The sequence below is a fragment of the Nycticebus coucang genome, chromosome 10, assembly GCF_027406575.1.
Source record: "Nycticebus coucang isolate mNycCou1 chromosome 10, mNycCou1.pri, whole genome shotgun sequence".
Lineage (NCBI taxonomy): Eukaryota > Metazoa > Chordata > Mammalia > Primates > Lorisidae > Nycticebus > Nycticebus coucang.
The window spans coordinates 54,285,881-54,301,919 of NC_069789.1; the positions used below are offsets into that span (position 1 = coordinate 54,285,881).

Consider the following 16,039-nt stretch of genomic DNA (forward strand, 5'->3'; position numbering starts at 1 on the left):
CTTTCATCTCTGAACCTTAGTTTTCATCTATAAAATGGAGATAATAAGACCCCCTGTGGAGCAGAGCCTGAGGATGACAAGAGAGCCTGCCTTGTAGAGGGCCTGCTACACTCAGTACCAGGGGTGTCCAACCTGTGGCCCTCAGGCTGTATGCAGTTTTGGTTATCTGTGGTGTCAGCTATCTCAAAAATTATGCACAGGCCCTTTCATTGTTTGCTCACCAGATTTCATTAGTGTTTGTGTATTTAATTCATGGCCCAAGACAATATTTTTTCAATGTACAGCAGAAAAGAAAAAAGGCTGGGATACCCCTGCAAGTAAACTGTAGCTATTCTTCTTACGAAGGTCTGGAGTCTGCTTTGGTGTGACACTCATTCCTCAATATAACCTTTCTGTTCCCAGCAGCTGCCCTGGCTTCTTCCTGTAACTCCCTCTTTCCTTGAGCTCGAGAAGACAAATGCCTACAACAAATACACTCCAGGCCTTTCCATCCTGCCTTGTAGACATAGGGTCCTAGGAATTAAAGGGAAGAAGACCTAGACTTAATTGAATTCTCCTATAGAGCTGCCAGATCTCCTTAGGAATCTCATCCAATTCTTAGACCAACCCACCCAGACCCTGTTCTATACTCCACTGCTGACCACAGGCCTCTGCCCACTAATTTCATAGGTGAGAAGAGAGCTCAGCTGCAAGCCCAAGGAAGGGCCCCCACGGCTAGTGCTGGGCCCTCAGCCCAGCCCAGACCCCTACACCATGTCTTTCCAGGTGGGGGGCATGCAGAGTCAACTGCAGGTGCTCAGGTTTGGACACCCAGCTAACATCCATCTCCCATTCATTGCTCTTCTCCCAGAGGCTTAATATGCACAGCTTATCATTTGGGATATGAACCCCAAGCAAGAAAATGTCCTAGAAAAGACAGAGTGCCAGAGGCCCCAGGCGAGTGTTCATTCTATACAGCAGTGGTTCTCAACCATCCTAATGCCACGATGTATTGTTATTATTACAAGGGGGTCGCGACCCACAGGTTGGGAACCGCTGCTACAGAGGAACAGTTAACCAGGGCCATTCCAAGCCTCTCCTCTCCCAGACAGCCCCAGGACCCAAGGCAGAACATTTCAATACTGTCCATGACCTTCATGTGTTCCTGTATTTCCCTTTTCCATCACTTCAAAGCCTGTGATGATTTCTTCCTCCTTTTCTTCTCAAGAATCACTCTAGCAGAGTGTCCAAGGGTGATGAGTGAGGAACAAACAAGCTCTGATTAGTGGAGAGGGAAAGAGTGTGTCTGTTCCCTTCTTTCCTTCTCCCCCCCCAATACCCGCAATAGGTGGCTGATTCTCCTCTGCCTCGCCTGAGAGTGCAGGGCACAGTTTGTAGGACAGCACGGGCCTGAAACAGCAGCAGGTGCCAGGGCCCGGGAAATAGGATGGGAGAATTGTGAGTCCATGCAGGTAGCAGCGTGAAAATAACCACACATAATACCTTAACTTAAGCTTCTCGAATGCTCCGCTAATGAGGTTTAAGGAGAAAGTTTCGTGTAAAATACTAATTGATCATCACACTCATGTTTACACAGGTTCATAATTAATTGTTTTATTTCTAGGGAAAAGGAAGGGAGGATAGTCTTCCATGCGCATTCAGTGCTTCCTTGTTGAATCTAATATGCTCAACGTAATAAGACAGTTATTGCATGTTAAGTAAATATTCGCCAGGAATGAAAGTAGCTATTTGGGATTAACGGTTATGAGGGAGATGGAGATCGGCAGCGTGCCGTGTGTGTGAGCATGCAGCATATTTGTTTAATGCAAGTTTTATTACATCGAAATGAAATCTCAGTTTAGTTACCTTCCTTCCTTGAGAAGCTATTGAGATAAGCATCGCTCGGTTAAGCACAGATCTTCCCCACTGTGCCAGAATAATGCCAGGGATTAGTGGAGAGGGGGTCTGTTTTTCTGACTCCCCACTAAGCAAACCTACCAGGAGCACCAGTCTGCTCTGAACTCTTAAATGGTGTTGGAAGGAAAGGAAAATTCTTCCTGTTCCCTAGTTCCTTTTGCTGAGTCTGTTAGGGCCTCTCCCACCCAACCCGGACCCTGCAATTTCAAGCAAGAGGTACCCCAAGCACCTGACATCTGCAGCCCCTCCCCTGTCCTCGCCTGCCCATGCCTTCCAGAAGGCTGCCGTGACTAAGGCGACCAGTATCTAAATGTGCTCGGTTCACTCCTCTCAGGCTCCAGGGAAGTCATCCCTGGGGGTATCGATCCGGACTGTAACAGAGAGCTCTGCACACCTCTTCCCTCCAGCCCTCACATTAGCGTGAGACGTGATTTCCGACCGGAGGCCCTGTCATCACCTTACCCACCAGCTCCGCACACTCAGCCCTTGATTAAGTGGGAGTCCATTGTCAATGGCTAGCCTGATGAACTCGTCCCTCCACCCCACCCCTTCACCTACTGCCTCCCATTCTGCGGGGAGCACCTCTTTTGAGCTCTCACTATCTCACCAGATTATCTATCGCCGCCTTTTAAAAACTCACTGCAGGAAACAAAGCACAATTGGATTGGTTGGCAAGCTGACTCTCCCTCCCTCCTGGCGGGAGGTTGCAGTGCTGGCTTGGCACATAGGAGACCACACCAACTAAGTTGCTGTCCCTAGATCTCTCTGTTGACCATTCAGTTTGTTGCACCGATACTGGGTACCTACCCAGTGCTAGGCACTGCACTAGGCACAGGGGACCACAGGCTTGGTCACAAAATTAGGCAATATAGCATTTCAGAAGCATGTAGGGCTTTAGAAATGATTCAGCCCAGCTGGACAGATGAGACTGAAGCCCAGAGAGGGAAAGTACTGAACCCAAGGTCACACAGCTAGATGGGTGAGTGAGTAAAGTGTCTGTCTAGCACTGTTGCAAGACCAAGTGGTTCACCATGACTGGGCGAGCAAGTGGGGAGGGACGCCAGCTCTTGCCTAGCCTCTTACTGGAAGGTTTGCTCTTTCCTCAGGATTGTCTGTGAGATGGGTCATGCCCTCGTGGGAACCACCTCTGGGCCTGTGCGCCTGTGCATTGGCGAGTGTAAGCCAGAGTTCATGACCAAGTCCCATCAACAGTACACCTTTGTGGTGAGTAGAGAGTCTGAGACCAGGATGCAGGTGCCCAGCATCTGTTCCAGACTTTTCCCACGAAGACCCCCCACTCCCTTCCCAAGCCAGGCACCCCCAGGCCTCTTGCAGATCAACTAGGAGAAAATAGACTCTCCAGAAAAGGGCCCTTCTGGTCTTGCTGCTTTGTGAGTCTGTCTTTCCTGGGTAAGATGGGCATGTGACTAACAAAGCTGTGGAGATTTTGGAGTTCCAGGGAGTCAAAGGTCAGAGTTCTAACCAAGGCAAAATCTGGCCTCTCTTACAAAGTGGATCCTAAACTCCGACCAACATGATCTTTTGGTCTAATTCCAGCCTAATGAGGCCATGTAGCCTGAGGGGACTAATTAAATGGGTCTATATTTATCTGCATGCTTTGTTTTCTGCCAAAGATATTTTAAGTGGGAGTTTAGAAAAATCACTGAAATCTGGCACAGACCTGTGTCTATGCACAGGACCTTGAGATCACTCAGCACGTCAGTGTGGGTGTGCACACATGTATGCTTACTCACACCTGAAAACATCTCTTCAAGCTCAGGCAACAGGTAGTCAGATTACAAAGGCTTTCTCTAAGGCTGGTGCTATATTCATGCTGAATCAATAACTTGCTCTAGGGCCCTGCAGCCTTCCAGGGCTATATTCGTACTGAATCAATAACAGGGCTTGGTAGGCCCTCAAGTCTCTTTTCTGACACTTACCTACATTGCCACATTGAATACATCATTAAAAAGCATTAACACTAGCAGATGGGGTCAAACCAGCCTTGCTAAGAGTTTTTAAAAATCTTTACACCACAAAATCCTATTCTCTCCAAAGCATTTTACTGCTCATTTCAGGTTTTCCAGCCTCTGCCTTCTCATTTTGGCATCTCTACCTTTTCATGATACTCTTCTCTCTCAGATTGGAGGGTACCACAGCTTATCAGCAGCCACCCCACTTCCTCTTCCTCCCAGGGCAGCCGGGGTCTTGTGTGAGAAGCAAACACAGAAGGACTAGCGGTGGAGAGGATTGTTCAATGTCAGTGCTGGGAGTGGCCTTACAGATATCCTAACCTACCCCCCTCACTTGACCGGAGAAAGGGGAACTCCAGAAAGATTCTGAAACTGGTCTCAGCGAGGGGCTGAGACAGACAAGAATTCTGTGCTTGTGTCATCGCTCAGTGAAATGCACTTTCCACTCTACCCCACTGCCTCTGGACAGAGCATTTCTTTTATGATTTAGGTTGGCTGCCTGATGCATTTTAGGCTAGACATTTCCTCTAAGCTTCAGGCTTAATTTTATCATTTAGCGGGCTTACTAGAAAGTCCCATCCAGCAATGCACCATCTTCTGGGTCGGAGTCAGAGAAGCCACCCTAAGATTTACTGATGTTCTCTGCACCAGGAGACCTGGTGGGCCCTTCCCATGCTTAGGGAGGGCCAGAAAGACCTTTGCATGGGCCATGAGTGGAGGATTTATCCCTCAGTGGCCCCACCCAGACAAGGACACTTTACTTTTCCCTATCGAGTTTGTGCCCTAAAAAATCAGTACAAGCTCTAGGTAAAGAAACATTTTCAAATTGCTCTCAATTTGTAAACTAATGGATAGATTAGTCCATGTCACCTCTGTTTTCCCTTCAGTGTTTATGAGCATGAGCCTCTCCAGGGAGTTAATTAATTCCAATACGTGGCCCTTCTGCCTTCCTTGGACATCCCTAGGTACTCTTCTTAGAAAGAGCCTCAGCTGCAGGATAAGCAGAGAGAGAACTGGGGATTGAAAAGGGCAAGAAAAGTACCTCCCCTCCTGGCATTGAAGGTAGCTCTTCCTGCTGTCCTCAGGTCTAGCCATGGTCATTTCTCTGCTTCTTTCCAAAGAACCCTTCTGTGCTGTCACTCGACCCAATCCGAGGGCCAGAGTCAGGAGGGACCATGGTGACCATCACAGGCCATTACCTTGGGGCTGGGAGCAGTGTGGCAGTGCACCTGGGCAACCAGACCTGCGAGTTCTATGGGTGAGTTGAACTTGAGGGCTCCTGTGCATTTGATGCATGTGCTGTGAACACCTTCCTATGCATGTTCATACGTGGGCCGCCCTATCACCTCCAGGTTATTTGCTGCATTATGAACTCTAACACCATCCCAGTCATTGTAAGAAATATATACCATTGTCATTTATATCCCATCGTGAGAAGTACATACTGTTGTCGGTGAGAGGAACTAGATACTTCTAGAAAGGATCAGAAGTGAGGGCCATGATGACACCAGATGAAGAATGTTCCTAGGAGCTCTTCTGACACCATTAGGATCAAGTGTTCACTAAGTCCCTGCTCTAGTGACGTGAGAAACATGGAGGTTGCATGGTCTTGATCCTTGTAAGCCCAGACTCATGCTTAGGCCATCCCTTACACATCAAAAATAGCTTCTCCCATAGCCTTGGAGATTTAGAGAACCCTAAGAGAATTTTGAAAGAATGCATGTATGGGAGCCAGTTTGCTTAGCAGTATCTACCTGCTAATCTCCTCCTCAAATCAGAAACTCCACAAGGGCAAGGACTGTATGTTCACCTCTATATAAAGTAGGTGTCCAGTGAGTATTTGCCAACTACCTGACCAGACTCTAGGCACTGGTTAAATAGTCATATTCCAGAAATTCAGAAAGAAGAATTCCCCCAAAGTTCATGAAGCCCTTTCTCTGTCCCACCTTCTCCAATTTGCTACCTCCCTAAGGCAGCTAGGATTAGATCTCGGGTAAAAAGAGGGCACTGGTCTAGACCAATGAGGGATGTTTTCCATGGCATAGATTAAAAAAGGGTAGGATAACTGCTCTGGGTCCATTCCCTTAGACCAAGGCTGGTAATTGCCCGTGCCTTTTTTCTCAACCCTCGTGTTGTCTCCCTGTCAGGAGGTCAATGAGTGAGATCGTGTGTGTCTCACCCCCCTCATCCAATGGGCTGGGTCCAGTTCCTGTTTCTGTGAGTGTCGACCGAGCCCGTGTGGATAACAACCTGCAGTTTGAGTACATAGATGACCCTCGGGTCCAGCGCATTGAGCCAGAGTGGAGCATTGCCAGGTAGGCAGAGGGTGGGAGAAATGCATCTGGCTGCAAGGTGGCAGGATCCCTGCAGCCCAAGCCTGACCTAATCCAGCCTCTGCTCGTTCCCAGCGGCCATACACCCTTGACCATCACAGGCTTCAACCTGGATGTCATTCAGGAGCCGAGGATCCGAGTCAAGTTTAACGGCAAAGAATCTGTCAATGTGAGTAACCATTGGTTGCCCCAGCCCTTGGTAAGCACATCTCCCTGTGGGTGTTTTGCAATGTGGTGAGCTATGGGCACCTGGATATTAGCAAGGAGAGTTGACTGAAGATGCTGAGCTGGAATCATTGCCCCAAATACCTGAACCTTACAGTGATTTTTATAATTACAGTATAAGTTCTTGTCAAAAGGTGATATAGTGAATGCATAAAAGTACTGGCTTCTGAGCTTATAATACAGCACAAAAGGCTCCTCCTTTACGGCATGTTCACTTTGAGGTCCTACAAGAATCAGTGTTGGGGGGTGGCTGAAGAATTCTGGCTCCAGATTCAGACATGTCTGGATTGGAAGCAGCACTATGCCATCTATTAGTACAGCCACAATCAGGTCATTCAACACCCCCTGATGCTCCCCTCCTCAGCCTTAAATGGTGATGCTCAGACTTTCAGACTTTCCCTGCAGATGTGTAACATACCAGCCCCTGCCTGGCACTAGACTGGCACCAGGTAAACATTAGTCACTGTGTATAGATCATCCATCACGGTTGCTGAGATAATCAGGTTGAACGTTTTACTTTACAGAGCCATGTAATTTTTTTTTCCACTATGGATTTTTATGATTTAAATTTTCTGCATCATAAAAAAATGTGTGATGTGTTGTTGTAAATTTTTTTTCAGTTTGTTCTAGTGGATCTATCTCACTGTTTCACCTAATATTTTTTGAAACATTGTTATATGACTCAATATATTCCACCAGATGCTATTTTAGCCATTATTTTTCATAAAAATTACTATTATTGCTGCCATGACCTTCAGCAGATTGACTGGGCTAAGATAGAGATGGGAAGACGGGGTGCTGTCTCTCCCCTTATCCCTGACACATCCCCAGAATTCTCAAGACTTCCTTAAGAAACACAGATACGTAAAATGACAGTGCTAGACGGTTAGATTAGGAAAGTTCTCTGGGATCATCTTGTTCAACCCTCTTGTTAGATCGGTGAGAAAACTAAAGCTAGAAAGGATAAATGATTGCCCTCAATCATGAAAGTGACTGGTGGCAGAGACAAGCGAGGTCCCAAGCATCTGGACTTTTCACAGCTAGGCCACAGGAAATGCTATACCACCATGGTCACGTCTCTTTGGGCTGAGTGAGCACATCTTGCTGCGTGGGGGAAAGATCCCACATCCCCACTCCACTTACTGCAGCTAAGTGCCCCTAGAAATGTGCAGTTCACCTCTTTTCTGTCAGACTCCAGGTCCTAGGGGAAGAGGTGTGAGAATAAGAACAGCAAGGAAAAGCCCCAAAGCAAATTAGGTACTTGTTTTAAAATGTAGGCTTTATCATTATCCAGGCATGGCAAGGCCAGAGGACAGTTGTTATACACATGATCAAACTCCAAGCGAGGGGGATCCAATGCCACAGGTCACGGGGGAGCATTGGAGCTGGTCAGGAGGCCGAGGGAGAGGGAGAAGCAGGGTGAGAGCCTTTACTGTGGCTTCTGTGGAAAGGAAGAAGGAGCAGACACCAGGAGTGCCAGGTTCAGCAAGTTTAGGATTGGCTAGTGTGAGTAATTTCAGTCAGCTGTCACTAGTTGTCTGGTACCTGGTCTGGCGGTGACCAGGGCAAGTGGATAGAGTGAAAGGTGGTGGTTGGAGTATGGGCTCAGGGATGATTCGTTTGCACATGCTCACAGGCGAGTTGTTTGCTAGCTCTAGGATCTGCCTGGCCCTAGGAGGGACATTCTTTCCCCAGTCAGCAAGACCCCCAGATGTCAAAGCATCAGAATACAGAAAGTAAAAGACCTAAGTAATACAGTACAGAGAGAATTTTGGAGAGTGAGTACATGACTGATAATGTTGACTTCCAAAGACTGAGGTATGTCAACCTGGGAAGCCCTGGGCTGGGAACTGAGCCCAACTCCCCTACCACCCCTGATACCTGTAACAGAAGCCTCAGGTTCCAGGTCCCCTCTCCCCTCTGGGCAGGATCTTCCCAGTTCACCCCCAGTTCCAGCTACCATGATCTCAGTGTTTCAAGGAATTAAGAAGTAGTCCTGCCCTCTGGAGAGCTGGGGGCCCCCAGCTTGAGTGGGGACCTGTCTGGAGTCGGTGGGCTGGCAGGCCGAGAGGCATATGGTAACACAGTTTTCCACCTGGCCTGGCTCCAGAAAGGAAGCTCCTAAACACAGTCCTCTTCTTTCAGGAGTAGTGAAAAGAGGCCCTTTGCCCCTGCAGCCCTGCTTGGGTCCCTCTCACCTGCAGCCCTCCTGGGGCTACCCTCCCCACCTTTGGGGTTGGAGGCAGCCACAGTGGGTAGTGAGGCAGGCCAGGGTGTAGCTGCAAAATCAAAAGGAATGTTTGGCAGACAAAATGCCGATGCAGCACAAGGCAGGAAGCACACAGAGGCCTGTGGTGTGGGAGTGATTTGCTTATTCATAGAGGAGCCCGGTCTAGGGAGACTGGACCATGCAGAGAGGAAGACAGGAGGGGCTGAAGAGGCTGTCTGAGGCTAGGGCTCTTCCCTGCAGAGCCCACAGACTGGGACTTCCTGGCTCAGCTCCACCCATGTGACTGTACCCTTCATTCTACATGTGCCTCAGTGTCCCCAATTAGAGCATGAAAGACACTCATTAGGTTCCCGAGGGCTGCCGAATTGTGCCACAGAAAGAGTGGGAATGGGTACTGACCTCCCTGCAGCAAACTCTTTTATTTAAACTCTTCAACTCTCTCCAGAAAGGAAAGTTAAGACTTGGACATGAAGCTCTGACATAATCTTTAGACATAATCTCTATGCAAGTGTCAGCTTTTTTGCAATTTTACTTGTGGTCTTGTTTTTGGAACATGAAGCCCGTGTGTGTATGTTGGCCAAACCCACATGTAAGGACCAGCCAGGACAGCACATACCCAAGCAGTCCAGCGGTCCAGGTTCTCAGAGATGCCTTTGCCAGGATGCTGCAGCTCCCAAAACTGAAACTGAGCTGTACCTAGGGGGAGCCAGGAGAGAGGGGGCAGAAGACAAGAGTTGCCTTCCAAGCCAGTGGTTTCTTCAGTCTGCCTGCTGCCTGGAACAACCCCAGGGCTAAACCACGAGGGGAGAGAATGTCAGGGCCCTCCCACCCGGGACTCTAGTTGGAAGACCAGAGTCCTCCAAGAGAAAAGGGACAGCATGAACTCAGTGTCAATATCAGAGTTCTACCCAGTGCAGGGTCGTGGAGGGACTTGTATGAGAGGAGAGAAAAGGGTCTTATGCAAAACATTTAAAGAGATGCAGGAAGGCTGTTTATTTATCAATTTATCGACAGTGTCTTATTTTAAGGTGTGCTCCCAAAGATGCGTTGTCTTTTTTTTTTTTTTTTTTGTAGAGACAGAGTCTCACTTTATGGCCCTTGGTAGAGTGCCGTGGCATCACACAGCTCACAGCAACCTCCAGCTCCTGGGCTTAAGCGATTCTCTTGCCTCAGCCTCCCGAGTAGCTGGGACTACAGGCGCCCGCCACAGCACCCGGCTATTTTTTTGTTGCAGTTTGGCCGGGGCTGGGCTTGAACCCGCCACCCTCAGCATATGGGGCCGGCACCCTACTCACTGAGCCACAGGCACCGCCCCATGCATTAGGTCTTATTTTCAGGGGACGTCTTATCTTTCCTGTAAGTAGGTCTTATTTTCGGAGGATGTCTTATTTTCGGGGAAACGGGGTAGTAAGTGTTAACTGAACACAGACTATGTGCTGGGCAAAGTGCTCATCCCATACCACCCCCCCGCTTCACACCACACACACACACACCCTACACTGCCCTACCTTTCTCTCCAACATCCCATGCACCCTCATCCCCAAACTTTGCAGTGAAGTTCCCTCTGCCCTGGTCTTTTTTTTTTTTTTTGTCTAGGTAAGTCTGGCTCATTTTTCAAATGAAATTTTGTTTCTCCCAGAAGAAAACTTCCATGAGTGGCCATGGACTTGCACACTCACACACTCAGACATAGGTTCATGCACTCAGACAACACTCCCAGAGAACCCGGCACTTTTTACACCCGTGTATACGTTTGCCAATGTACTGCAAACATTGTGCACCAACTGTGTCCCAGCCCCTCTCCCAGGGCTATGTTATGTTTGTCTTCCCCTCCAGACTGTGACTATTTCACTTTATAGCCCCAACTTCTAGTGCAGGGCCTGGCACTAAGTAAATACCCAAACAATGTTGGTGAATGAGTGACCTTAAAATGCACCTTCCCATAGCCGGGTGTTGTGGCGGGCGCCTGTAGTCCCAGCTGCTCGGGAGGCTGAGGCAAGAGAATCGCGTAAGCCCAAGAGTTAGAGGTTGCTGTGAGCCGTGTGACATCACGGCACTCTACCCGAGGGCGGTACAGTGAGACTCTGTCTCTACAAAAAAAAAAAAAAAATGCACCTTCCCTCCTCCCCCACAATTTCACTGCCCTTTCCTTCAAGGGCTTCACCATGTAGTGAAGACAAGCAAGTGACCCAATGGTTAGAAGCAACAGCAATCCGAGGGTGGGAGGGCGGGGGCAGCTCTGTCCACCAGGTGCTTGGGGTTTGAATGCTGCACTCTGGATCTCCTAGGTGTGTAAAGTTGTGAACACAACCACCTTAACCTGCCTGGCACCCTCTTTGACTACTGACTACCGGCCTGGCCTAGACACTGTGGAACGGCCAGATGAGTTTGGATTTGTTTTTAACAATGTCCAATCTTTGCTGATTTACAATGACACCAAGTTCATCTACTACCCCAACCCGACCTTTGAACTGCTCAGCCCTACTGGAGTCTTGGATCAAAAGCCAGGATCACCCATCATTCTGAAGGTATGGGCAACGATGGTAGATGGCGCCCCACTCTTCCGGCCCGCCTCTCTTTCTGGTTCTCCTCGTTAGGGACCGGGTCTGGCAGAGCTGTCTTCTCCCCATGGAAGGAGCTTGTTTATAGATACTGACCCACTGAGCAATGGATCTCACACTCGGGATTCTCAAGAATACTTTATTTGTCTTTGTTCTTGTGAGCTTTGGGAACCAGGGAGTTGGGAGTAACTGTTTCCTTTCCTGTCCACTCTGTGACCACAGCCAGATACACACACATTTCAGGAGGTCACAGTCCACTGTACCGTCAGTCCAGGTGTTTTGTTACGCCAGTACTTTCATGGAATCTCAAGTATCGTCCTTGACTTTCCTCTTGTTTAGTATTTTGTCTTCCCTTCTTTTCCCCACTCTCTTCCTCCCTTTCCTACTCTCCTCCCTTGGCTCTCTCTGGATTGTGTCTGATAGATGTCCCCTCCAAAAGACTTGCTGAGGAGTCATTTACTGGCTTACTGGTTTTCACATTGCTGCCTTCCCCGTCTCCTTAATCTCTTTTTAAATAGCCAATTAACTTCTGTGTGTACGTGTCAATTCTTCCTATTAAGATGACTATTCTCCACAGGGCAAAAACCTCTGCCCTCCTGCCTCTGGAGGTGCCAAACTCAACTACACAGTGCTGATTGGAGAGACCCCTTGCACTGTCACCGTGTCAGAGACCCAGCTCCTCTGTGAGCCTCCTGCCCTCACGGGGCAGCACAAGGTCATGGTGAGTGAGCCCCCCCTCTGCTCGTGACACCTGCCCCTCTTTGAGGTGCATGTGCGATCTGTCCTAAAGACAGGCTCTCTCTTCCATCCCCTTGCTTGACTCATCCTTCCACATCTCCTCATCAACATATCCTACATCAAAGTGGGTAGAAGTTGAGGATACGAGGAAAGGCAGGCAGGGCAGGAAGTTGCTTCATATCCAAACCTGCACCATGTGGTTGTGGTCTGTCCCGTCCTCCCTTGCTTTGTAAGGATTTGCTGGCATGCCGGGGCTCTACACCTGTGTGCATCCGTGTGCGTCTGTGTGTGTACAATGCACAGGTTCACGTGGGCGGGATGGTGTTCTCGCCTGGCTCGGTGAGTGTCATCTCAGACAGCTTGCTGACCCTGCCAGCCATCGTCAGCATCGCAGCCGGTGGCAGCCTCCTGCTCATCATCGTCATCATCGTCCTCATTGCCTACAAGCGCAAATCTCGCGAAAACGACCTCACTCTCAAGAGGCTCCAAATGCAGATGGACAACCTGGAGTCCCGCGTGGCCCTGGAGTGCAAGGAAGGTGAGTGGAGGCATGTCCCCCACTCCCTGGGCCCTCTTTCTTCACCCACTTTATCCCAGTTTTCTCTGCAAACTGCTCCCCTTGCTCCCAGCCAAGCCTTTACACTCCTCTTTGACCTCAGTTTTCCTAGAAATTTCTGTTGAGGCCAAAGTCCTGTGCAGAATGCCCTTGTATGGAGGGCGGTCCAATGGCATCATTCTAGTCCCTCATCTGCCTGGACTTGTCTCACAACCCAGACATCATCCTCTCCCTCTCAGGGACTCGATGTCAAACATGCAGAGCCTCTAGGCCCCGCTGTCTCAGTCTCTAGATCCCCCAAGTGAAGAGTCTAGCTCCTAGTTTTTGTACAGCCATCTTTGCAGCACGTGAGAGCAGCAGCAGGAAATACAGGAGGGCACCTGCCTCTTCTCCCCCAGGGTTTGTTTTCCTTCCGTGCTGCTACAGGCCAGCGCTCCGAAGGCCGCAGCTCCCTGGCGTCCTTGGCCCCGGACGTGTGTGGGAGTGGACATTGTGTTTCTCCCATCTCCCAGGCAACCATAGCCTCGAGGTGACAAGTGTACCTGGCGTCCTCTCAGGCTGAGGACCTGGCAGGCTCTCTGGGTAAACATCTCAATTAGAAATCAAAACATTTCCCATTTTACTGCAAACATCCTATCAGAAACAAGCCCTCTGCTGGATGAAAGGGAAGAGCGGGGCTGGGAAATAAGAGAGGGCATCCCAGGCCTACTTCTGGCACCAGGGTTGGTGAGTTTGGGAGAAGAGACCCCCAGAAAGACAGGTCTACCACCAAGGTGAGACCTCGGGAGCCCTTCCCTGCATAAACTCTCCTCTCGGCTGAGTGTTCGTCGACCAGAGCTCCCCAAGGGCTCTGCACTGAACTCCTCCACCACTGTCCCTCAAATACTTCCAGCATCTACAAGGTTTCACTAAATAGCCCAATCATGGTGTTCTTCCATTTTCTTTGTTTTGTTTTGTTTTTTAGAGACAGAGTCTAGCTTTGTCACCCAGGTTAGAGTACAGTGGTCCAATCATAGCTCACTGCAGCCTCAAACTCCTGGGCTCAAGCAATTCTCCCACTTTAGCCCCCCAAAGTGCTGGAACACTGTGCCCAGCCATACTTAGTCTTTGTTTTAACTGGTCTTGTGATATGTTGAAAGAAAATGCAAAATTATAGATAAGCACAGAGGAGAAAATAATATAAAAATCACCATTTCCCAGCACCTACAAAAGGCAATGTAAGAGTGTCCCCTACCACTGGGGACACATGCCTGAATCCTCACCGTCTCTGCACCCCAAGCCCTCCCCTCCTCCTCTACAAACTTCTTCTCTTGCTTTCTCTTCCCCTGACTGGGGTCCTCCCTGAGCCTCCCCTCTCTGCTTATTCTCGCAGCTTTTGCTGAGCTGCAGACAGATATCAATGAACTGACCAGTGACCTGGACCGCTCAGGAATCCCCTACCTGGACTATCGTACCTATGCTATGCGAGTCCTGTTCCCAGGCATCGAGGACCACCCTGTCCTGCGGGAGCTGGAGGTAATACCTGCCTTCCTGGCCCTACCACCCAGTGGGGACACAGGGCTGGGACTTCCTAGGAAATCCAGGAGGGACCCACCAGCACAGAGTAAGTTTAAGTACAAGGAGGGGCCAGTAGTTTTGAACAGTATCGTGGCAACGGAGCTATCACAAAGGTCACAGCCAAGGGGGCACCCAGGCTCTTTGGTATGATTCCAGAGTAAGGCTCATTGTTTGTCATTTTTTAATTAATGACTGAATTAATTAACTAAGATCCTGCCTCATTCTAAAATGGATTTAAGGTGGCTTAAAGAAAGACATAGGATTCTATGAGATTTGTTTGTTCATTTGTTGGTTTGTTTTACTAAAGGTAATAAATTAGGACAGAGGAGATTAAGGGGAGACTAGTAAACCGAAGAAGTCGGATAGAGTATCTCCCTGTTGTGTGCCTGGGAAAACTAGGCAGCATCCCCTCCCAGGGTACCTAGAAATCCCAGCCCTCCCAGCCCACTGAAAGGTCAGAGCAGACTGCAGACCTCAGAAACCAGCCATTCCCACCATCGCGGGTGGGTAGAAGAGGGATGGCAGGGGTGCATAGGCCTCAAGGACAGGGTCCTATCACCGGTGTTGTTGCCACAAGGCCCTGGTGAGACCCTAAGGTGGGAGCCCAGAAGCCTGTCCTCTGAGAGTGTTGCCCTGTGGCGCCCCACCCCAGGTGCAGGGAAACGGGCAGCAGCATGTGGAGAAGGCTCTGAAGCTCTTCGCCCAGCTCATCAACAACAAGGTGTTCCTGCTCACCTTCATCCGCACCCTGGAGCTGCAGCGCAGTTTCTCCATGCGCGATCGGGGCAACGTGGCCTCCCTCATCATGACCGGCCTGCAGGGCCGCCTGGAGTACGCCACCGACGTCCTCAAGCAGCTCCTCTCAGACCTCATTGATAAGAACCTGGAGAACAAGAACCACCCCAAGCTGCTTCTCAGGAGGTCTGACCAATGGCAGGGCATGGGGAGGGTGGCAGGTGTCTAAACAGGGTACAGAGCCCCAAAAGCAGCAGGAGGGGGCCTGTTCTCCAGAAACAACATCCATGCAGAGCAGCCTGTGTCCTTCAGCCCCCAGGGCAGGATCTTATGTCCGTTCCCCCAGCCCATGGAGACTGCATTGCTTGAGGCCTCCTAGGCTTGGATCTCAGCGGAAGGCCCATCTCTGCCTCCTGCAAGCTCTGTCATTTGGGGCCAGTGACGTAACCTCTCTGTTGTTTAACACCTATCTCAGTCTCTCTTCCCCGTGGCTCCAGAACTTCACTGTCTGACCCAGCAGCCACTAGCCTCTAGCTGCATTCCAAGTGCTCAGTGGCCACATGCACCTTATTAGGCAGGACAGAGAACATTTTCATTATCATAGAAGGTTCTATCGAATGGCGCTGGGCTAGAGAGGGGAAGACCTGCCCTCTCTGTGCTCAGCTTCCTGGATCTGAATTACCAGCATCCAGTACACAACCCCATTGCCCTTTCCATGGCAGGAGAAGGGGTTGGAGAACTTGGCATCCCTGGAGCCCATCCTCCGTAGAGGCTGTCAGGGGCCAAGCATAGCTCTGGGGCCCCTCTGAGCATCAGGGCATGGAGTGCTCCAGTTCTGTCACTACTCCTCCTTTTAGCCTTCTAGCAAGGTCTCAGGCTTCAGGGGGCCCCACGTGGGGTGAGGAGGGAGGAAAAATGGCTTTGTTTTATGGGTACTGAGCCCCTATCCTGCCAATCTGAGCATTAGAAACTCTTATTAAGAACTGTTGTATTTAAATTAGAGCTAATCTCAGGCACAATGCAGGGAGAGGGTGTTGGGAGGAGCCAGGAGAGAAAGCTACAATTTTTTCTGCCATTGTCACTCTCTCCCAGGCCTGGATTGCTGAGCAGCCCTGGCAAATGCCTGGGATTTACTGCAACCAGAGGGTATAATTTACACCACGTGCGGGGAGTTAAAATGCCCCTCAGAGAGGGTCTGTCACAGCCGCTTTGTTCTTTCCCAAATCCCCAGATCT

The 16,039-nt window shown here is 49.8% G+C and overlaps 1 protein-coding gene across 1 annotated transcript in view; it reads left to right on the forward strand.

The window, feature by feature from the left end:
* Positions 1–16,039, forward strand: part of PLXNA2 (plexin A2) — a 217,915-nt gene that overhangs the window by 187,326 nt on the left and 14,550 nt on the right. Inside the window, exons 14-22 of the mRNA XM_053605381.1 lie at positions 3,003–3,120; positions 4,991–5,127; positions 6,017–6,184; positions 6,278–6,371; positions 10,946–11,185; positions 11,796–11,939; positions 12,260–12,494; positions 13,885–14,027; positions 14,722–14,990. Of these exons, the coding sequence (XP_053461356.1) occupies positions 3,003–3,120; positions 4,991–5,127; positions 6,017–6,184; positions 6,278–6,371; positions 10,946–11,185; positions 11,796–11,939; positions 12,260–12,494; positions 13,885–14,027; positions 14,722–14,990 (1,548 nt within the window). The remainder of the gene's footprint in view (positions 1–3,002; positions 3,121–4,990; positions 5,128–6,016; positions 6,185–6,277; positions 6,372–10,945; positions 11,186–11,795; positions 11,940–12,259; positions 12,495–13,884; positions 14,028–14,721; positions 14,991–16,039) is intronic.